This window comes from Odontomachus brunneus, unplaced genomic scaffold, assembly GCF_010583005.1.
Source record: "Odontomachus brunneus isolate Ranch 3 - 2012 unplaced genomic scaffold, Obru_v1 Obru_scaffold_066, whole genome shotgun sequence".
Lineage (NCBI taxonomy): Eukaryota > Metazoa > Arthropoda > Insecta > Hymenoptera > Formicidae > Odontomachus > Odontomachus brunneus.
In genome coordinates, this window is record NW_022639516.1 from 401919 (window position 1) to 424152 (window position 22234).

General features: G+C 41.0%; 3 protein-coding genes across 10 annotated transcripts; all 3 read right to left on the bottom strand.

Moving 5' to 3' along the window:
• Positions 1-76: 76 nt before the first annotated feature.
• On the bottom strand, positions 77-1246 carry LOC116846635. The gene is made up of 3 exons (XM_032820725.1): positions 944-1246; positions 584-724; positions 77-311 (listed from the first exon to the last, which is right to left on the bottom strand). Exons 1-3 carry the CDS (start codon positions 1148-1150, stop codon positions 93-95), a joined length of 567 nt encoding a protein of 188 aa, XP_032676616.1. The 5' UTR covers positions 1151-1246; the 3' UTR covers positions 77-92.
• Positions 1247-1355: 109 nt separating this feature from the next.
• On the bottom strand, positions 1356-7709 carry LOC116846632 (autophagy-related protein 9A). 8 transcript variants are annotated; one of them, XM_032820718.1, is made up of 9 exons: positions 7281-7709; positions 6958-7017; positions 6315-6447; positions 5544-5854; positions 4988-5454; positions 4727-4911; positions 3658-4620; positions 3056-3427; positions 1356-2923 (listed from the first exon to the last, which is right to left on the bottom strand). In XM_032820718.1, exons 3-9 carry the CDS (start codon positions 6390-6392, stop codon positions 2771-2773), a joined length of 2529 nt encoding a protein of 842 aa, XP_032676609.1. In that variant the 5' UTR covers positions 6393-6447; positions 6958-7017; positions 7281-7709; the 3' UTR covers positions 1356-2770. The 8 variants fall into 8 exon arrangements, with proteins under 8 accessions (XP_032676609.1, XP_032676613.1, XP_032676608.1 ...); XM_032820722.1 differs by having other exon boundaries at positions 6339-6447; positions 7281-7708; XM_032820717.1 differs by lacking the exon at positions 6958-7017.
• A 1118-nt stretch (positions 7710-8827) lies between these two features.
• Positions 8828-21154, bottom strand: LOC116846644 (mucin-5AC-like). Its single transcript, XM_032820754.1, has 10 exons — positions 20976-21154; positions 15838-15971; positions 15198-15555; positions 14705-14903; positions 14569-14606; positions 14284-14478; positions 13891-14206; positions 12977-13527; positions 12188-12845; positions 8828-10860 (listed from the first exon to the last, which is right to left on the bottom strand). The coding sequence occupies exons 1-10, from the start codon at positions 20996-20998 to the stop codon at positions 10483-10485; spliced, it is 2850 nt and encodes a 949-aa protein (XP_032676645.1). The 5' UTR covers positions 20999-21154; the 3' UTR covers positions 8828-10482.
• Positions 21155-22234: the final 1080 nt, after the last annotated feature.

Genomic DNA, 22234 nt, shown 5'->3' on the forward strand with positions numbered 1-22234 from the left:
ATTTGGAACATACATATATATATATATATATATATATATATATATATATATATATATATATATATAATTGGGAACATATAGAAACAATATTCTTAAATCTTATTAAGATTTACAGATTGCACAATTTCTGGTCTAATGCAATGGTAATTAATGATATGTTGTTCCATTGTCTCGTTTTCACGTAGAATCCAATAACATATCTTACAATGTTTCTGACAATGAAACTTGACATGAGTTGATAAGGACAGTAAAGTGGCAATTGGTTCATGACAATAATTGCATTTGTATCCTAAAATGCGTTGCTCAGCAATCTAGAAACGAACAATTTAAAATAACAATAAAGTGATTTTCCAGACAATCTAGAATTCTAAAATCTCTAAGGAACGACAATCTAGAATTCGAAGATCTCTAAAGAACGAGGACATTCTCAGGACGTAGGGACGTTCTCAGAATGTCTTTAGAATGTCATGTGGAGATCTGTGCTGTTTGGATTCTATTTATGACATTTATATATCTTCCTAAGTGTATAATATAATTCGAATATTTCTCTAGGATTTTCTTTATAAATAATTTCTATACTCACGACAGTCGCGTCACCACTACCATCACTGACATTACGTCCTAACTTTTCGGGAATAACGGTGTATTGCGGCACTTTTGAGTCGATGTTTTGTTTTCGTCGCAATTGTATCGGCAATATGATGGATCGTTTCTGCATTTCGACCTGCAAATTATTTTCTGCATCTCGACCTTAGTCATTCCATTCTGTCATTTTGACACGTCGAAGAATGCGCGCTTTAAAAATCGTCCGTGAATGGTGCGAAGATATTTGTCGATATTACTCGATACAAGAGCATCAATATTTGAATGAATTTGAATTTTTCGTTTTCTATTCGAAGGTCGAAATTATCAGAGACTGAGTCTCATTCTTGCGGAAAGTTACCTTTCTCATGGTCTGTACAGGTGTACGGATATCGTATACAAAGTCTTTCTTTGTCATCTTCTCGCTAATGTTGCGATTACATCGCAAGTTGTATTTAGAAGCGTCCACCAACTTGGCGGTTGATGATATAATCTCTATTTCTTGATAAGCGTTCATGTCCACGTGCGTTTGCCAATAGTATATTTTCTGGTATTCGCAGGCGATCATCGATTGTTATGAAACAAATGCTCGTCATATGGGTAATTGAGTATGCATTCAAAAGCAACGTATTTTTTACGGTGATACTCTTGAAATACTAAAGATCAAACGAAAAAATGACTCGGTGTAGTTGTCACTGACATTTGAAGCTATACTACTCCGTAAAAATATAAGCGATAAATGCCGAGTAAGTGTGACGTAAGTGGAATTTGAGTTTATTACGAAATGTATTTATTTGTATCATAATGATAATTACAGATGCTCCTTACAGCACTAATTTCCCGTGTCGCGAGAATCACATCGATATAAGATTTAGCAAAACGCATTTCTTCTGTAATATTATTTGCTTAACACGTCAATTCATCATAAAATCGATTTCGTATTAAGTTACTAAAAGTTCGTACACAAACAAAGAATGAGTAGAGAGTAATCTAAATTTGTCTTAGGTCTATTTCGTACTTGATAACCTGCTGTACGCCGAAGGATGAGACGCTGCTCTCTTCGTCTTTTAACCGTTACTTCCTATCGCGGCATTAGTGAAAATATCGCGATTTTATGTACAAGTGATTCTACGAATTACCCTAGCCATAAAAGTTCAGCCGCCGTTGTATATAAAGTAGCTAAAAATAAAACATTAAAAATAAATAGAACCACTTTACCTAAAGAGACAAGTACACTACGGCGCGATAATAATTTCGTATGACTAGAGAATCGTGGCATTGGAAGGTGATTAAAATGTATAATTGTTAAGAGAAAAAGTATTTGTACAAGTCATCTTATCCATTAATCCATCATATTAATATATATATATTAATATATATATATTAATATATATTATATATTTTCTTCATAACATATTAAATTTATTGGAATTATTAATATATATTGTATTAATAATTCAAATAACATTTAATATACTAGGAAAAGATACATCGTAGTAACATTTTTTTGTATAAGATCTCATTCTAAAAAAGGTAGAATGTACAAATACTCTTTATACTCGATGTCTATTAAACGTAAAAATATCTTCTTGTGTGAGTTTTCTTTTAACTTTATAAAAAAATTATGCTAGTTCTCACACATCCAAATCATGTACATTTGGAATATGCTAATCATTATTCGACGTTATTTTCATTTTTTGACATATGCGGTATTTGTTGTACAACGTACCTCGGCGAGGTAAATCGATCAATTGTCGCCGTATGTAGAGCCTGCGCAATTATATTGAAAACACAAAATGACATAAAATGCAGTAACGTTAAGTATGGATACTTTACGTATAAAATGTAAGCTTTCAGGTAGGCCTTTGATGTTAGAAATAGGCGTTATCGTTGATCGTTGGCCACACGCAGAGAAAATGAGAGAGAACGAAAAGAAAAGCATGCGTTCTCTCTGTGTGTATATGTATGTATGTAATATTAAATATTTCGAAGACGTAATAACATCTATAATGCCGAGAGCGCTGGGACGACTTTACTCTCGGGCATACTTGCGACTATTTAATTATTATTACTATTAAAATAAATCATGGATTCGACGTGACAAAGATGAAAATGCTTTATTCCGAAATGATAATCATTGCGCGAATCATTTAGATTCTATCTAAACGAACTTTCAGGCGTGACGACGTTAGGACTGTTGGTTCCGTCTAAGAGAAGAATCTTGATGCGACAACAGCGGTATCCTCTCTTGTCGAACCTCGGGAAGCGTCGCTAGCTCCTGTGCCGGACTACGCGGCCATATATTTCTCGTTGCAATTTCTTGATAACCGCGTCTTCTTACCTAGAAGCCGAACGGTTCTACCTTGACATATCCGAGCATTCTTCTCGTAGCCACTCACATCAATCGTTAGCGTCATCATGTCGCGACCACGACGATTACACAAAGATTACGAAAGCGGATTGAAGTACTTACTTGTCTGTGATGAAGCTCGTGCAGGTACAATGTAGACAATGACATGTCGGCAGCGGTTAACTCCGTAGGTACAGATAGATCCGTGGATACTTCATGACCCGGCTCGAACACCGAAGCACCCAGAGACTGATTCGATATTACCTGTTGCAAACCATACAAGAATCCTCTCTCGTTGTGCAGCGGTCCTTCTGCTCTCCTCAAACCATGATGTACCGCGCACGACAAAATGTCGGACCTAGTGCTGAGTGACTGATCGACGCCCGCTGACGCGCCCGACGTACCTGGCTGATTGCTGAAAATGTTACTCATGCTGGGTACGCTCGCTTGATTTACCGCTGTACTGCGCATGATACTGGATACAATGTTGTTATACTGCAAGAAAACGCAACATATCAACATATCAATGATAAATCGAATCAAATACTGCCAATGAAGAAAACGAGAAAGGCTCGTCGATATAAAAGCCGCTGTTCTGAAGGGAAGATTCGATCGAAGTCAGAACGTGCATGTGAAGATGTGAAGACTCACGTCTGACTATGATCGGTTCTCTTCTCGACTTCGGCTTATTAATAGACTAATTGAGAAATAAGCAAAACACTTACACCAGGTCCTAGACCAGACAAGCTGTTTAAGCTAGCTATGAGAGGATTGTTATCGGGAACTGCGTTTACTTCCTTTTTGGCTCTTTCCTTTAAAGCAACCACGAAATTCTCCGCGTAACTCGGCGGCTTCCACTCCGGATTAGTGAGTGTGAAGTGTATAAGAGACAACTCGGTCTTGCCGTCCTCTGCTTGAGTGTAGTGATTGGACATCGGCACGTGAAGTTTCTCAGGATCGACGCAATACCGATTGTCATATCCCGCGCTGTGGTCCTCCGTAGGTAGCGGAGAAACTGTGGGACTGTGCGCCACGGTCTGCCACATGGGATTACCGTGTCTACGCACGTCCATCTGGGCGAAGCTGCAGACGTCACCCACCCCGGCGACCTCGATAGTGAAGTTACGGTAGAAGTCTACGATTTCCAAGGCTCGGTGTCTCATATGGAAGCACAGTATATATGGCGTCAACAAGGGAGACAGCAGTTCTTCCAAAAGGTGCACCGCGCGGTATTGAAATAACTGCGCCATTTGCGACCTAGTACTCTGCGTATGAGCGTAACCTCTCCAACTGTCCGGTCTATAATGTGTGTGCGCCAAGACAGCGGTTAAAAGAGTCTCCGGGCACCAGACGAGATTTTCATCCGGTATAAACGTCCTCGCGCAAGCTACTAATCCGCCCAGGATAGTTATGATCGTTATTATGTGTTCCACCGTCAGAACAGCATCGTTGTACAACGTTAGAGACACCAATACCATTAGTACGCTACCGGCGATGAACACAACGTTCTTCGCAAAAACCGTCATTATCGGAGATGTGAAGCTACTCATGTACTTAGAAGCGGGACGGTATGCGCGATTCAGACGTGCGTTCAATTCGTGGTCGAGTTCGTTGAAGTGACGCAGATACAGACGACCATACAGAGACCACGTCCTAGTACCCAAAGTACCCGGTTCTCTTTTGATAAGCTGTACAAAAAGATTTTCATTTCTTAGTATATTACGCGCTGCCTTAGGCGCTGGTCGTCATGCCGAAACCACTTTATTATCTAGGATTCGCATTGTAATTACTCACCTCACCGTAATTAAAGAACGAATAAAGAATTTGCCATAGGAGAATAAGAGGACATAAGACGAAATTTGTTACACCGACCCACAGGATGTGTTTGGACAATAACCGCGCGAGTTCTTGTCTTTTGTTTAACTTCTTATAGTCTTCTTTTAAGTGCCAGTTGTTTTCAAACGGTGACCATGGTCCCCCTGTGTGTAAAGAATGCATGCAGTTAGCGAGGTTTACTCTTAAACTTACAAAAAAGTCCAATATAAGAATACTTACAGAATAACAATAATTCCATATTGTACTTTAGTCCTCGCGTCATGAAAATAATATCTCCTATAATGGGGACTTTCAACCGTACAGGTAAGATGGATTTGTTGATCATAGCTACCATGTAATTCTTAAATCTTAATATCCTGTGGTATATATCTAACTCAGTAAGATCCTTCTTGTGTATGCACATCTCCTGAACCTTTTGTACCTCTATCACTCGCTTCTGGACTTCGTGCCAAGTTAAATTGTCTAGATCTCTATCATCAATCTTAAGCTCTGTGTTGAAGAACTGTTTCATATCCCAGAATTGTGTCAAGTGGTACAGAAATATGAAGAAACGCAAGATCCAGAACATAGCTGCGACCAGAATGCAGATCCAAGTAATTAGATGCATTGACGCCGTGCACTCGCTCGAGGACAATATGGCGTCTGTTATTATAGTTTTGGACGTAGTACTATTAGCAACTCTATCTCTAAAAATACATATAAAAACAATTAGAAATTGCTTTGAAAATGTCTTTTAAAATACTAGATAGACGACGGGAACAATACCGCAACGTACTTGAATAGTACGGAGTAATCCACACAATGGAAGAGGAAAGCCGTGAATGCGACTACAAAAATGAATCGTGTTAATTCAGAAATTTCTTGGAACATCATGCACGCAAAGCCATGCTTCTGGTGATAGTGGTACATCCGTGTGAAGAATGAATCCAAATCCTCGATGTGATTCCATCGTGCTTTGTTCCCTTCCACCATGTGGATTATCATGTCCTGTGGCGTCTCTTCACGTTCGTCCTCATCGTCTGCATCTCCCTCATGTCTCCCATAAGGATCCATACGTTGGTAACTACAGTCCAGGACCGTCGTCATCTGCAAATGCAAATTATATTGAGCTCCATTCGATTCTATGTAACTGATGAGCACAATTACTCTACATATCTCATTTAAAAATCAGATACTAGACAATTAACAAGTATATCACATAATATACAAATAGTAGACAATATATTACATAGTAGACAAAAATATGGACAATGAATATGAATTCAAATTAAAAAATTAAGCATTATACATGCCGATAACATAATTTAAACAAAACCAAGAAAGAGAAGTATATGAGAGGATTAAGTATACTTGTTCTCCCATTTATAATTTAGACATAAATATGCAGTTCCTTTCCATGCATTTTTCATGTGATTCACGTCTATATATTTGTAAACAATGCACAAAAAAATGTTTATATCTCAGGAAGATAGTGATGTAATACATTGACAAAAGAACTGTATACTAAACATATAAACTATACTAGAAACATATCACAATAGCATACATGTTTTGCTTCATCAAGAGTTACCGTTTGCGCTCGTCGATTTGGCTCCACACAGGTAATAACAGTATCTCGTTTCATCCTTTCATGTCATTCACTTTTTTCAGCTACCGGTTGATAGTTGTTCTGCAAGCATCTAGAATGCAGTTACTGAATCAAGATATGCTATAAGCTGGCAGCTTCTAATTACGTATTAAGATTCTTAATAAATAATTATATCAAGATTTTGTATCAAAAGTATATAAAAATTTTTAACCTGGGAAAATCTTATATATTCTCACAATAGACCATCTATGTTTAAAAAAATTCTCCTAGATTGTTTACAAGGAGCACATTCTATTACGATACACAGATAACAACAATGAAGCAATTGTATTGTAAGATTATGAGGAATGATTCATATCTTTTGAAATAATATAAGTTTCCATTGTCAATATACAATAAACTGAAAACATCACGATTCTTGCCACCTGTTTAACTGTCCAGAAACATACAAATTCTTTCGAAGGAATTCTCCTTTATTCCACTGGACTTTATCATGGGATTAACTTAGCTGCTTGCTCAATCGATTGCTCATCGAATTGCACATTTATCCTTGAGCTCATTTCTTTTAGTGATATATTAATAAGTGACGTACTTCACTTACACTTCCATCTCTTTCTCGAATATAATATTCAGCAACGAACGTGCATGCTCCTACTATGCACTAGAAACGTAAAAATTGAAAGCACTTGCGGCACACAGTTAAAGTCCATGGCGTATTAAAAATTGAACGATCTTTGCACACAACGGTGACACAACTGAACAAACGCAAAATGCGACGCGAAAAGAAGAATTCTCGTCAAACGAGGGACATGATTCTGCTCAGAGCGCGGGAAAACGCTGATCCGTATTAAAAGTCCGTCGAAATTGTTGGTTAGAACATGATATGACTTCGTTCTGCTTCTTTTCTCGAAGGATACAACGTACCATCGGATTCTCTGAATGAACGACAGCGTGACGCGCCGTCGTAGGTTGCAACGCTCGTCGCTTTGTCCCCGTATTCGGCTGACCTTTATCAGACGAAAATAGCAGCATCGGCCGCTGATCGCGACAGTGCGCGAAGCAGGAAGGGTAACTCGAGTGTTTTGGAGCACAGCTGATCTCCATAAACAAAGCACATCCCGCTTTGTTTCCTTACCTTCTCGCCCACGAGAGACCTCCGTGTGATTCGCCACGATAAATCGACGAGCGCTTATTATTCCTATTTGTCAGTCACGAGGAATAATTACTCGCTAACATGTTCACCTATGTACGAGCTGTTGCTCACTGAAAATTTAGACATCAGGGAGTTAAAAGTACACGACAAGCTCCCCACGTTTCACCATCTTTGCCAACGAGTTTCTTCTGCGCGCTCCCGTAAGAGGGGAGTAGTCAGTATTAGAAGGAGAGGGTAAGGTCCATAGGATACACAGAACAATAAGACTTCAGCGATAAAAAAAATCCACCAATCATAGTCGAGAATTTCAACACGGTAGTAATCTTAAGTTCTCGACGAGTCTCGATCATGATTGGCCGCGATTCATTAAAGTTAGATATTTTTCTTGTCCAATTATCCGATTGGTGAAAAGTTGTCGAACAAGGGTATTTAGTTTATATCTTAATATGTTCGTTTTAATCATATTTTGAAAAAAAAAACATTTAAAAAGAAAAAGACATACGTTGGAGTTTAAAGTATATTATATATTTCCGTAAAACTACTCTTTTTCCCGCCGTTTCACAAAAGAGAGTTATTATTTCTGTATTACCGATGGTGGTTGATAATGTAGAGAGCTGTTGATTATTTATTAGATGTTTTCATAACCGCCAACATTCAAAAACTCTACAGGAATCTTTCTGTTCCTACAATCAAGTTCCATAGTTTCATCCTCAGATAATAGAAAATCAATATGATTATAAAAATCAATATAGACATGAATCAAATTTTCCTATGTAGTCTTCCAGACATAATGTCTAAAATCGGGACATAAGACGTTATAAAGATAATCTTTAAGACGTTTTAAAGATATTTATACATAAATCGTCTGAAAGCTATCTTAAGCCGGTATTCATAGTCAGATCTTATATTTAAGATCATCTTAAATACTATCTTAAGATGTCATAAACCAATCACAGAACCGTATTCGCATTTCAAGACATTATTTAAGACTGTCTTGAAATAAAATTCGACTATGAATACCGGCCTTAAAGATGATCTTTAAGACGTCTTATGTCCCGATTTTAGACATTATGTTGTCTGAGTTATGACCTCTTCAATAAAAATTTAAAAACAAAATTTTCGTTTTTAAATTATGGGAAACATCGGCTTCATAATCATAAAAGTTGAATTCTCTCCCTTTACTCTTAAGAACTTAAGAAATTATAGTCTTCCTTTTATTTTCTTCCTTCTTACCGATCCTGTGATTTTAAGATCAGTCTGAACAAATTGAATAAACTTCGCCGTTTTTTCAGAGAATCTCTGGGAAAACGCAATGCGATTTAGTTTTACATATGTTTAATTGCAATATTTACAGTGTATCTTGTGTGTGGGTCATTGTAATTACAAAAGTATTCATACGCATCGCGCACGCAATAGTAGTCCTAAAAATATGATGTCGGAAGAGAAATACAGATAGCATTACGTATGTGAATACATATATATGCATAGATCGCGTTAAAGATAATATTTCAATATAACATCGCAAGCACTAATTATTAAATAAAATTCACCGATTTAAATAGACGATATATAGTTATAGTTATCGAAATAAACGATAGTTACAGTATATTGAGATATCTGAACGCGCGCATCTATATTGTGAATTATCAATATTATAGTTTAATTACTAGGTTTACTACATTTTTAACTTTACATATATGTATGTAGTACGCGCGGATTCAGCGTGTAAGATAAATTGAAAATTGCACAAGTAGCCCTAGTCGTGATGTTCAGACATTTATGTAACTTGTTATCGTAATTAGGAGAAGGATCGTATCGAACGTATGACCGAGTTGACGAGATAAGATAATCGTATCAACGTCGAATATCTACACGTAATCCATATGCAATTGACCTACACTATTACTTCGCGACTGATATTTCTAATTTGAGTAAACAATAAATTCTAAAAATAAATTGTAATCTAATACTATAATCTAAGTAAACAATAAAGAAAAGAAAATTAATGACCTTCACTCTGTCTTAAAAAATAACTGCATCAATGCTTCTCATCTGTATCAATGCTTCTCAACTTTCTTTCTCGATTAATGATAAATCTGATGACAAAGCAATTTGACGTGTTACGCAAAAGAAACGTGTGTTACGGGACGTGTTTAAATTTGTGTATAAATGAATGCACATATATTATGCGCGTCTCTATTACACATTAAAGATTAGTCATTAATCTACATACTATAATTAAAACAAAGTACATGCGCATTTTCATTAACACATACAACATAAAATACAGAAAAATTATAAAATTACAGAAAAATTTATTTTTTCTAGAGAACTTTTCGTGAAACATCGAAATATCAATCGAAAAGCACTGATTCAAACATCGTATTCGTTCGTTGCTCTTGTTTATGTGTAAAGCCCAGTGATTTTGCTAATGTTCTGAGAATATTTTGAAAATATTGTGAGGATACTCCGCGAGACGCGAGATATCCAATGAATCTTTCGAAAATATTCCTTCGTCTCAATTTGCTATTACCATGTATATCATCATAGATGCTGTTCCATCGTAATGTCATCGTGTATCTCAATCACGCCATTTCAAATGCGATCAAAGTACCATTACAAACGTCATCCTTCGGAAAGGTCTTGTAAACGACACTATATACATTCGTCTTCTCGTCATAACGCACAAGATGCTGTTGTCTAGTCGTTGAGGAAAGATATAAAAAAGAGAATTTAATAAGAGAGAACGAGGAAAGGACCTGTTTCTCTCTACAAATGGTAAACGGTGTCTAGTGCAACAGGATACCTAGTTTATCTCTCTAAGGAGAGTTTCTGTTTCTAAGGAGCAGCAGGATACTTAGTTTATCCTCCTTCATCCTCGTATCTCAATTGCCGCTGGAGCCACACGTATCTTGGAGCTCTAGACTTATCCAGGAATCTAGACTCGTCCAGAGCGTAAACACTCGTTGTTCTTTATTCCCGAGCGACTATCTGACCTGGACGTCGCACCGGTATCCTACGTCGAGGAGCCAGGAGGCCGCTCAGACCTCGTGTCTCCTCGTGCTTCGTGCTGGCCGCCGTGCTGGTCTCGGCGGAGATTGCTTCGGTCGACTCTGTTTCGTCGGAAATGACCTCTTCTTCGGAGGCGACGTCTTCCTGGCTCGATTGAGCTACCGGTGCCTCGGTCGCCTTGCGTCGCGGCAGCAGCGGTGATCTTCTAATCGCCGGTGATAATGCTGGCGCCTTCGTCGTCGTCTTTGGATGCACCTGCAATCGGTTGCGGTTGCGAAGCTTGTTCAGGGGATTCGATGTGGTAGCTCGCGCTGGCGGCGAGCTAGTTTCCGCAGGTGCCTGCGAAATGAGAGACGAGTTAGTCGAATTGGAGGCAAAGAACGTGCAAAATATCTAAACAAACGTATTCGTTAACAATCACTCAAACTACATTGTTGCATCTTAGATTTTGCGCAGAGTATAGTGTACAGAGAGAGAGAGTATTGTACAGATTTTGGAAAATAATGGACGAAGACGCGGAAAGCGCTCAATAAGTACAATATTTAATTATTAGTTTCAAATTTGAGTAACAATAATTTTGAATGCCTGCTTCTTTAAGATGTTAAAAGAAATCATTTCCCCTATAATATATCGATTTTCTTGCTCTTTCTGTCTCCATTTTACCTCGATCTTTCGCGCGTTTATCGACGTTTAACATCCGTAATCACGACGACCACGATGTTGTAAAGTCGAAAGATGAAAAGCGGTCGCGCGCCGCTCCCGCCGGCTCATCGATGACATTTTGAAAGGCCATTCAGTGAAAGTGAATCCCGAGAGAGAACTTTGTCAAGTGACATCACTGCATCTTCATAGCTAATCTCGCAGCTGAAGATATGCAGACATGTATTCGAGACAAAGTTTCAGAATTGATCGTGTCATTGCAGGTGGAATCTTTCGTCAAATCATGTTCATACACAGTTTCAGGTCATTTAATAATATTATTTAATAATATAGATACGTTGAATGGAGAAACGTGAAGAAAACTGAAATGATCACGTGTCTAAATTTGATCGGATTCTCCATCTTTTCGTAGTTTTTGAAATCATTAAAAGTGTTTAACATTAAAAGGGTTAAGAAAGAATTTTGATAGTGTGCATAACGTTACGTAATAACCAATCGGTCCATATACGAGATCATTTGAATGTGTAATGAGTGATTCAACCATAGCGCGTCATTAACCACGTTGAAACGTAGATTTTTATTATCTCGCTGTATCAAACTTTTAAAACCGGCTCGGCTAGAACACACGCGACGAATAATGATATAATGATACAAGTTGGAACAATTGAATTCCACGGCGTGCCATTTGCAGGAGAAAGCTAAAATTGTTAGGCGGTCGGATAAATTAGATCATCAACTTTTAATGTTCATGATGTTAACATAATAGAAAGTTCTCTTGTTCCAGACAATAAATATCGCGTGAAGTAACATGTTACGAGATATACGTTGGTATCTCGTTATTTTTCAACAAAAAATATCGAGATATCATTCATAGATATTTTGATGCATAATAAGTTCACAGAATATAGGAACGACAGATATAAGAAAAAAAAAATAGCCAAAAAATTAGCCAAATAAATGAAATTAAATTAAATAGAAACACAATTAAGAGATAGCAATCATTAACCTCGTGAGTCTCCTCCTCGGTTCCTTCTCCGGCCGGCTCCTCGATGGACGCGTCGGCAGCTTCCGGCGCGAGTGTCGTCGTAGTCGTAGTCTGTCCCGGTTTCTGCCTCAAGTTGACCCTGGCGCCCGGTCGAATCGCAGGTCTAATGGCGGGTGCAGTACCAGGAAGTCTCGTTCGCGCGACGGACTTCGGAGCGGAGCTCGTCGCGGTTTCTGGCGCAGTCTGGGCGACCGTCTGGCTAGTTTCGGAATGTGTCGCTTCCTGGGTCTCCTCGCTTGCCGGCGAGGCTGTAGTAGGTCGTCCGCGTCTGCGGTTGATGTTCAACTTGTTGAAAGTCGGCCGGGCTGCTCCCGCGGCGCCGTTCGATGTTGGCGAGGCGCCGTTTGACGGCGGCGATGTCGTCGTCGAAACGGCGTTTCTGCCTCCAGCGGGTGCACGGAATCTGCCGCGACCGGGGCCCGGTTTTTCCGCGTTCGCTGTATTGGACGTTTCCTTCTGCACGGTGTCCTCCTCGATGGGTTTGTGGCTACCGGCTGGTCGCGGTCGTTTGAAGCCACCGCCGCCGTTCGAACCGTTACCGCCGAAACGCGTTCGGCTTCTCTGAGTCGGTTCAGATGCAGGCGCCTCGGTAGTTGTGCTGGCACCGTTGGACTTGAAACTGAGAAAAATGAGTGATAATTATTCTTAGATATCGTCGAGCTTGTGATCATTATCACGTCAGATTTCTAATTGTCAGTCGATGAACGATAGTCTAGAAAAAAGAGAAAGATCAGATTCACAAGAACATACCGGTTCCTTGAGATAGCCGGACCGCCTATTCCTGGTCGTCGGAATTTTCCTCTTCCGACAGGAGCTTGAGTCGTGGTAGTTGGTGGTTCCGTTGTCGTAGTAGTCGTGGTCGTCGGCTCGGTCGTGGTGGTGGTCGTCGTCGTCGTCGTGGTGGTGCTCGTGGATTCCGTGGTGATTGTAGTCGCAGAGAGTTCCGTCGTCGTAACCGCATCGTCAGTTGTAATCTCATCGTCAGGAAGCGTCGTGCTGTCTCCTGTCTCACCTACTTCACTGCTGGACGCATCTATCAGGTTACTTTGTCCCTGCTGTAGGAAAGCGTAGAGATCCAGGGCGACCTTGTCCATGGCCGACGGATATTCCGTCGTTGGATTATCCGTGGTGTCGGCGGCTGTGCTGGAGGAGATCGGTGAGGTTTCTGTCTCGCCGGAATCCTGTGTCTTATCTTCGAATGATATACGCTTAATGCCGGATTTTTCTGGGGCAACAGTCTCCTCTTCGTCATCTTCCGCGCTGGAGCGCACCGGTTGACCTCTGCTCAGTTCCACTCCGGTCTAAAAATTCAATTGGGCGTATATAATATATGAAACAAAATCTTCCTAGTTTCGAGAATCGCTATAAGACTCGCTATAAGAATCGTTTCCAAGAATCGCTATAAGACTCGAATGGAACTTTGAATTAATTAGATAGTAATTGTAAAGCGTTGAGTACTTGTATCTTCCATGTATATGTATCCGTTCTTTTCGCGGCAAGTTTTCTCATCAACCATATGGTCGAGAAATATGCTCTTCTTATATCAAATACATTTACCAATTTCAATACGTGGCATACAATATTGCATCGAGAAAACCGATGGTATCGCTAGTCTAATTACTGTTTCACACTTACAATTATTATATTACAATTCGGTTAACTACCTCGGGCGCTGCGGTGGAGGTCGGTCGCCTTCTGTTAGTAAGCGTCGGTGTGTCGTCCACTGTTTCTTCGACGGGAGCTGGCTCTTGAACCCTCTGCGGTCTACCGCGGCTTCTGATCAGCGGTTTCTCCTCGTTATCTTCGTTAGGGGTAACTCCCAGAAATCTGACCGGTCCTTTCGGTAAAGTTGGTGGGAACTCGGGGCCCTCTTGATGAGTTCGAAAGCTGCTGGAATCGACCAAGTCTAGACTCGGTCGTGGTCGGTTGCCGCGCGCTCGCGAGGGTTCCGTTGTGCCCGTGTTGTGATTCGATCGAGATCTGTTCAACAGACAATCGTATTGTTAGTTGAATTTCGCATGGCGAACCGTACATGGCTTCACTTGATCAAGATTTACCTCGGTGGGAAGCGAGTGTTCGCTGGCAATCTCTCCTCAGAGACGTCCTCAGCCTCGACGAGTTGCCTACCTCTGTTACCGTTTCTGTTTGGTATGACCTCATTGTTGCTAGGCTCCACGGTGCTCGACCTCTCCACAGTGTTGTACTTGCTCCTGTTGCCAGCGGTACCGCCTCTCCTGGGCGCGGAAGTCGTTCTGGAAGGAATGTCGTAAGAATTCGTCACAGCCGAGCCCGCTGTACCCGCTTTACTTTCATCCTCCTCGTCGTAGTAATAATAAACATACTCGTATTCGTAGTCCTTGCCGTTCGGCCCCTTCTTCACCTGTCAGGTGTGAAAATTAAGAGTTATATAATATTATATATCTATACATATCTTATACATAGTAATGATGATAGTAATTCATAATATTCATGACTTACCTGAATACGAGAATTTGTACCAGCCGGTACCAAGCTCACATCGCTTAAGTCGCCAAAGTTTGCGTCGGAGAAACGCGCGAAACCATCCTTGTTATCTTCGCGAATAATATTTACGGGGACGAAGTCAAAGGAGCTGTCTTTGCCACGTGCTTCGCGCGGAGTTGTCAGAACCGGTAGCATTGTTGTTGGATATTCGGCACTGAAGATACGTAAATGATACATAAGCATTGTTGAAAAAGAACTTTTTATATTCTCATATTAATTAAAAAGTTAAAAACTCGCGCCTTATATGGAAAAAAGATGTTTTCTCTCAACAAAGTTCAGGTAGCTAAGAACGGTTTATATTCTTTTCCTTGAAAAAAATGGCAAGAATAAAAATTCATGTCGATATCAGTTTATTGTTTATCGTTAAATCGCCAGAAAATATTTCAACCTGTGTGCTTTTCATTTCTCACAGGTTTCCATGATCAAATGCACTATGAGAGTGTTTTACCTGACGTAGACACCCGGAATAACTTCGTCCTGTTCGCTCGGGCGCGGTCTCCTAGAATCAACTCTTCTTATTCTTTCCTCTTGCAAGACCTTTCCAGTGTCGCTGAAATTTTCGAGCTCCACTCGTGCTTGTCTTTTAGCGGTGAGGCTCTCGAAGTCGTCCTCCTCGGCCGAGTCTAAGCGTCTGACAGGCTCGAGGACAGCCGGCTTCTTCTCGACGTTCTCGAACTTCGGGATGACTTTCTTGGAGTGCTTGTTGTCCTTAAGCGCGACTTTCTTCTCTTCGATGTAATCATCGTAATAGTCATCCTCCAATGGTCTCGCTACATTTTCCGGCAGTTTGTGCGACGACACGAATTCTAGAAATGCATCGAAACTCATGGTTCTTCTCGATGGATTGAATAAAATTTTATAAACTTCTTAAAATTCAAGGTTCTCCGCTCGATCGTCGCAAATTCCAAAAATTCATTGAAATTCACGGCTCCTCTCTCGACTGATAAGAATTTCGAAAACTCGTTAAAATTCAAGGATTCTGAGTCAATTGCCACAAAAATTCCTGAGATTTATAAAAATTCATGAGCTCCTGCGCGAATTGTCCAACGTTAAATTAGTTTTCCTTCAAATTAATGTATAAGGTATACCTTCAATCGGGATGGCTCGAGGTGGTTGATAAGTTGTGGCCGCTACATTTTTTGCTCGAGCCAAATTGCCACCGGATATCTGCACGATATCCGACGAGCTGTCAGCCAGCGCGCAAGCAATGACACCACATATTCTGTAAAATATAACGCAAAATACGTTACTTATCAAAATATTGTGCGATAATTTGCGGCGAACGGAAAATATTTTTGACAAGACGTCATTTCCTTCTTCAGAAAATAGTAATCCCAATCTATTTATTATATGAATTGTAATTCATCTACGGAAACAGAACGTAATTACGAGGTTTTATCAAACGCAAGAAGATTTGCAAGCATAATTGGTTAATTATTTTATTATCTTAGAGTGTAACGCCTATTCACTTAGTGTAATCCCTCAATTATATAATTAAGTACACGCTCTATACGCGTATACCTTCATTAAAATAATTATAATTGAAGGGTTACGCTTTCGTGTTGCCTGGGAATGTAAACGACTGATGCACATATTGTGCAAATACACGCGGCAAAAGAAGCAGTAGGAAGGAAAAGAAACAGAGAAAAAGAGAGAGAGAATTATCGAGTCATCGCGCGACATAACGACGCATCAGCGAAAGTGATAAAGGCGCCTGCAAGATGCAAGCAGGCGAGGTGTAAACGACGGCAGAACGCGTGTACAGCTAATGCAAGTCTTGACGTGGTGAAAGTTCACATCTGGTCGTCGAGTCGAGCAGGCTGCATCCGACTCGCCCTGTTCTCCCGACTGGACCGCGCTCGATTCTTCACACCTATCGTGCGAAAATTAAAGTTCACTCACAGCGACGTGAAACACACGTATCAGCCATGAGGAGTGTGTTAGGAAACGTGTGAATTCAAGATATGTGGAAATATAAAAAGATGTAGAATATAGCTGAATTATTATTATAATTTGCTCCATTGCGCGGACGAAAAGGGAACGATTTTAGAAACAAAACTTATTGAACTCGAGAATGAAATGATTGTAGAAAAATATTTCCTGATATATTTGAGACACCGAAGTAAAGATAATAGTTGAATGAAAATTAATTATTATTTTTCACGATCCGAAAGGTGCATAACTCCTTTCGAAGAGACACTTGAATTTTCAATCTGTTCACTTGGTTGAAGCTAAAGACCCTTTGACACCAACTCTTCTTATTCTGCACGAGCAATTTGCAAGAACAGAGAGAAGCGCTTTTATGTGTTCGGCTCAATTTTACCAATATAATTTAATTGTAAAAAAAATGTCAAGGCCGTTTATTGACGAGCCTGCAGATACCAGCGCGCGACCTCGTTCCCCTTTTTCTCAAGGTTGTCGGAATCGGTAACTTCTGCAGAGGACACTCGTACACTTTCGGAGTTGATGAACTTTTAACGGGTTAACATTCCATCTGCAAACACGTAACGTCGGTATAGTTTTGCGACGTTCCTACTTTCTAATGTAAACGTATTTTAACCAGTTTTGAGAGAAAGAGTTGCGAGGCAATGATAATCTCTGAGTACGCGGCGTTGCGTCCGCAAGGACGATCGGTTACGACCAATTTCCCCCGTGGACGAAGGAGAGCCGCTTCTGAAATGGATACGATCAGATCCAGGGTTCCTTTTTTCCCGGCAAGATGCGATCGGCAAGGGCATTGCGTGATCGTGGGACTGACATTTCGACAGGCGATCTCCCTGACAAAATGTCAAATGTGTATCTTTGACGCGTCACTGCGCTAAAGTGTGTGTCTCATCGATTCTATTTTTAGCTCGGCTCTGCACCGTCGAATTTGCGTAACTCGCTTCGCTACATTATCCTTTATCATTTCTGCGTTAGAAAACCACCGCGTTTAGTTCTCGTGAGTGAATTCCTTCGAAAAGAAAGAATGCACGAAAGTTTCGCGCCGATCAGCGCAACATGTTTTTCCATCGCGCGTGACTCCCGACTTTTTCTTTTCTACCGTAATCGATCGGTTTACCTTCTAATCGTTGAAGACGTTTCGATTTGCTGTAGGATACGATATCAGCTCGATATTCTGATATTATATCAATTTACTGTAGCGAGATGAAAGGGAAACGGGTCCGCGACATTTGCGGGAAACCGCCGCTGAATGCGCACACCGACAGACCGTTCCGTTCGAGCGGTCTTCCGGTACAGGAATAACTTACTATAACCGGAATACATTTGCAAATAAAGTAGAACGAATTATAAGACATGTTCTTTCCCTCCATCGTGTATAGAACTCACGATCGAGTCAAATATAGTAGTGGTGAATGTCTGTACTTGATTAGAATTAATCTCGTTTACAGCATTTTTCACCGCCTGTGAGATGTTTGTTGGTGTTTGCTCGATGAGAAAAATCCTTCACCATAGCTGTTCGAAATTTCAGCTTTCCGCAAAATTAGAAACGCAAATACACGTGTTAATATACACAGAGCCAACAAGCTACCTTTCACCCGTGGATTCTCTCTGAGCGACATGAAACCGGCTTTTCTTCACGAGGAAGATAACTCTGTGTAAAAATTTTCTTTTGCTGTACATAATTTCGTTCCGTGTTATCCTATCTAATAATCTTATTCTAAAATTATTTCACATAGTAGAAATAAGAGAAATAATCGTTAATTCGAAACTTCGTCTTTATTGAGTTGAAAAACCTCCCGAATTTTCGAGTCGCGCCAGACTTCGCTTTCCTCGTGAGACGCGAGACCGGTAAGAATTTCACGACTGACACCGGAGGAAGGTGCGAACCGCGGTCGTTAAATTTCGAGAGCGAGGTGTAACGGCGCATCCCGTAACTCAATCTTAGACAGCAAACGTACGCTTAATGCTGGAATTTATCGTGAAATCATACGGAGAAAGCGGTCTCGCTTACAGGCGTATCTGCATAAGCATACCGCGTACGTAGGTATCTCCAGTGGCACGAGACACTGACATTACGTAAGTCACAACACATCGCTGCAAAAGCCTATTACCAAGTCGTAAATATTTTTTCACGCCGCCTACAAAAGACGGCTCATCGCGGATTCGCTGGAAACTAACTGGAGAGAAGAAACGTCAAGCTTCGGCGAGATATCTCGAGTGCATTTATTGCACGAGGGTGAGCAATATTTTTGTTTCGTTACTTAATGATCTAACTTTATAATTACAGTTACAGTCTTTTTAGCGCAACAGACGCGTGAACGCGTGCGGGATCAGAATTTCCCAAGCGAATGCGTTATTGTTGCGATACTTGCGTTATTGCGAATTTACGGTTAGATCAGGTTATAGTCGAAATCGAAACACGAATAACGAAGTGTTTAAATACTCGATGATCCATAGCGCGTTGAGCTTTCTATCGTGTCTGGTTTTGTTTTGCCTTATAATGTATATTATGTGTAATAACGTATTCATTAGGTAAAAGTATGCGACATTTTAGTCATTCGAGACATGTAATTGTTTAGCAAAACGTATATCATCAGAAGCATGTCCTCATTACCGTGCATTACACGTAAATTATACGTAGCTTTCTTCTGCGAGATTATTACAGACGCCGCCGTGAAATCGAAATGCAGCTAATGATGTGTTTAACCGAGAGGAGCGCTGCAAATTCGTATATTTGCGACGCTCTCGCCAAATTTGAAAGTAACGAGTGGCATCCGGTGTGCGCATCGTCCATCTTCTGTCCGTTGAGCGCTTGCTTCATTTTGCAATATATCCTCGTTTTAACGACAAGTCTCCATTATAAAAATATTTATGTTTATTATGTTTCAAATATCATTTCTCATTTTATGTAATGTTCTTGATAGATTTGCGCGGGAATAATATTCACTAAATGTATCATCTTAGCAAGGTGCACGACGATCGGATTATCGTAAGTTGTGAGCCAGCTGCACTGATTTCTATTTTCGATGGATATCTTAAAATTGAGGACAATGTCTGTGCAAGTTTCTCTCAAATAAATCATACATCTTCCTCAATAAAACCACGAGTAATCGGCGTATCTAAGAGAATGAGTAGAAGATTGCGCGCGCCTTTCGCGACGTAACTCAGGAATATAATGTCTTTTGACCATGAAAAGATGCTTTCTTTAGGATCGATAGTCATTTATAATCACTAATGATGGCCTTACAAGAGCTAACGTAGAGGAGATCGTTTTCACTGTTCGCGCAGGTATCGCAGCAGAATCGACGTAGATTAACTGTAATTATAAAAATATCGAGGCCAACCTTCTGGACATTTTATAATTGCGTCGCGCTTTCGAGAGACTGTCATTACAAAAAATGAAGCCGAGAAGGTGGCCGAAATTATACGACGTATCACTTTTGCTTCATAGTACGTTTCCCGAAGCGGAACTAGTTGCAAAGCGCATTCTGCTTACGGAACACTGTAAGAAAGTATGCTGTAATGACCTTTGTTACGATCTCGATAACAATTGAGGGTATTACATGACATGTGCGTTTAACGGTTATTTAAAACGGGAAGAGGATTTTCAGTACTCGAATTGATGCCTCATACTCGATATTAAACGCGACTGTTCAATCCTCAGCTTGATGTAAAGTGTCAAATAAAACAAGCAAAGAAATAGAAAATTAAAATAAAATACAACAGAGTTAAAAACGTGTGTTCGCGAGACGATTAAAGTCTCGAGAAAATGCGTGAGTTTACTTTCATTTCACGAGAAATTATGCAAAATGCAACCGACATTTAACAAAAGGAGCGAATGCAAAATTGAACATTGAACAGTGTCTATGCAGGAAGAACGTAAACAGGAACTGTTGCGGAGGAGCGCGATGCGTAGCGCGTAGATCGCAATGAAGATAGGCGCGAGAGCTATTGACTAACTCAATTACCATTTCTAACGAATGTAGAAAGGAGCTTCGCTGCGAATCGCAATTCGAACGAACAAGCCGTGTCAGAGGCGAACGTCTAATCGTTCGTCAATCAGCGCGATCCCCGACAATTAAGTTCCTCTAACTTCCTTCTTCTCTCTCTCTGTGTTCTCGGATAATCGTGGAAACTCGCAATTAATATTTACAACATCAACGAGATGTAATTTCACGAGCATTTACTCTTTTCACATACGACCGTCACTGAGATTTCTCTCTCACCACCAAACGAGCGTCTCCGAGCTACGGAAAATTGCTGTAAACTGTCGGGTACTCACAGTAGCACGCTTTTCAGCCACATGTCTGCACTGCACACAGTTCTTCCCCTCGTTCTGTTCGCCTCTTCTCGTGCTGCTTCCGCCGTGGAAAGCGAACAGCTGGCTGGTCCAGGTGAACGAAATTCTCCTCGGCACTCTCGACAATGTCGACGTATACTCTCTTTCTCTTTCTCTCTCTGCGCGCGAATATATATATATATGCTACCGACGTTTGATATTATATATATATGTATACGTATTGTCACCGGACACTCGCGACCATCTCTGCTCTCTTCTCTCGCGATCGCGACTGGCACTCTAGGTGCGCGCAGAGGTATCTGGCCGTGTAGCCGTTGGTGTGTTCACCAGTTAGGTCGACTCTCCGCTGTACGTGGCGGATACGTGCGCCTTGGTCGACGTGACCTCTGGTCAGCAGTCACCTTCGTGACGCGACTTCGCCGACGAGGTGCGAAACAGCCGAAACGGAACGAACGGGCGAACGGACGGCGAGGCGAACGAACGCGCCGAGGCGGACGGAGAGAAAGAAAGATCCAGTGAGAGTGTGTACGAGAGAAACGGAAAGAGAGACAGAGAGAAGGAGAGGAGAAGAGAAGGAGAGAGAGAAAGAAAAAAAAAAGTGAAAAAAGGGGCACTGAGTAAAAGTAAGAGGTAGCCGAAGGACGTGGTGAGGGTATGAGAACGGTGGCGAATGCAGGCCTCTACTTATACCGCCACCCACCACGGCCACCTGGAGAGCACCCCACCAGCCTATGAAAACTGGACACCACGTAGTCGAACTCGACTCGACTCGGCTCGGTACACTCGATCTGCACACCGGGGGCCAACGGGGACCCGAGAGATCCTGGCTGACTGACTGACTGACTGACTGACTGGCTGGCTGGCTGGCTGGCTGAACGCTCGCCCGGCGACTTAGCTCGTCCGAGTGTCTAAGTCCTCTCGACGTTTGATCTAACTTCGCGAAGCAGCGTTTCTGCGAAGTGCATGAAGTAGTCCGACTCTCTCCTTCTCGCGTATCCTGTGGCGTCCGGACCGCGAATCGAGCGCGGTCTAATCTCAACAAACTTAAACAAGCCGAAGATACACAAAGGCTCCGTGATTGTTTCCGACGAATGGGAGTTTGCCATTTGCCGTAAAGTACACTCATCCGTGTCTATGGTATTGGAAGTTTACCAGAATTATATCGAGTTTCAATCCAACACGACTTATTCCACTAAAAACGGCCTTTTGTTAAAAATTATATTAAATCATTTAACAAGTGT

Coding starts and splice junctions, on each gene's coding strand:
- LOC116846635 (XM_032820725.1), bottom strand. CDS start 1,150: ATGATCGCCTGCGAATACCAGAAAATATACTATTGGCAAACGCACGTG. Junction 725..943: donor CTGTACAGACCATGAGAAAG/GTAACTTTCCGC, acceptor AATAATTTGCAG/GTCGAAATGCAGAAACGATC. Junction 312..583: donor GTAGTGGTGACGCGACTGTC/GTGAGTATAGAA, acceptor GTTCGTTTCTAG/ATTGCTGAGCAACGCATTTT.
- LOC116846632 (XM_032820717.1), bottom strand. CDS start 6,392: ATGAAACGAGATACTGTTATTACCTGTGTGGAGCCAAATCGACGAGCG. Junction 5,455..5,543: donor GATTACTCCGTACTATTCAA/GTACGTTGCGGT, acceptor ATGTATTTTTAG/AGATAGAGTTGCTAATAGTA. Junction 4,621..4,726: donor CGTTCTTTAATTACGGTGAG/GTGAGTAATTAC, acceptor CTTTTTGTACAG/CTTATCAAAAGAGAACCGGG.
- LOC116846644 (XM_032820754.1), bottom strand. CDS start 20,998: ATGTGGCTGAAAAGCGTGCTACT. Junction 15,556..15,837: donor TCGAGCCATCCCGATTGAAG/GTATACCTTATA, acceptor ATGCATTTCTAG/AATTCGTGTCGTCGCACAAA. Junction 12,846..12,976: donor CCGGCTATCTCAAGGAACCG/GTATGTTCTTGT, acceptor CATTTTTCTCAG/TTTCAAGTCCAACGGTGCCA.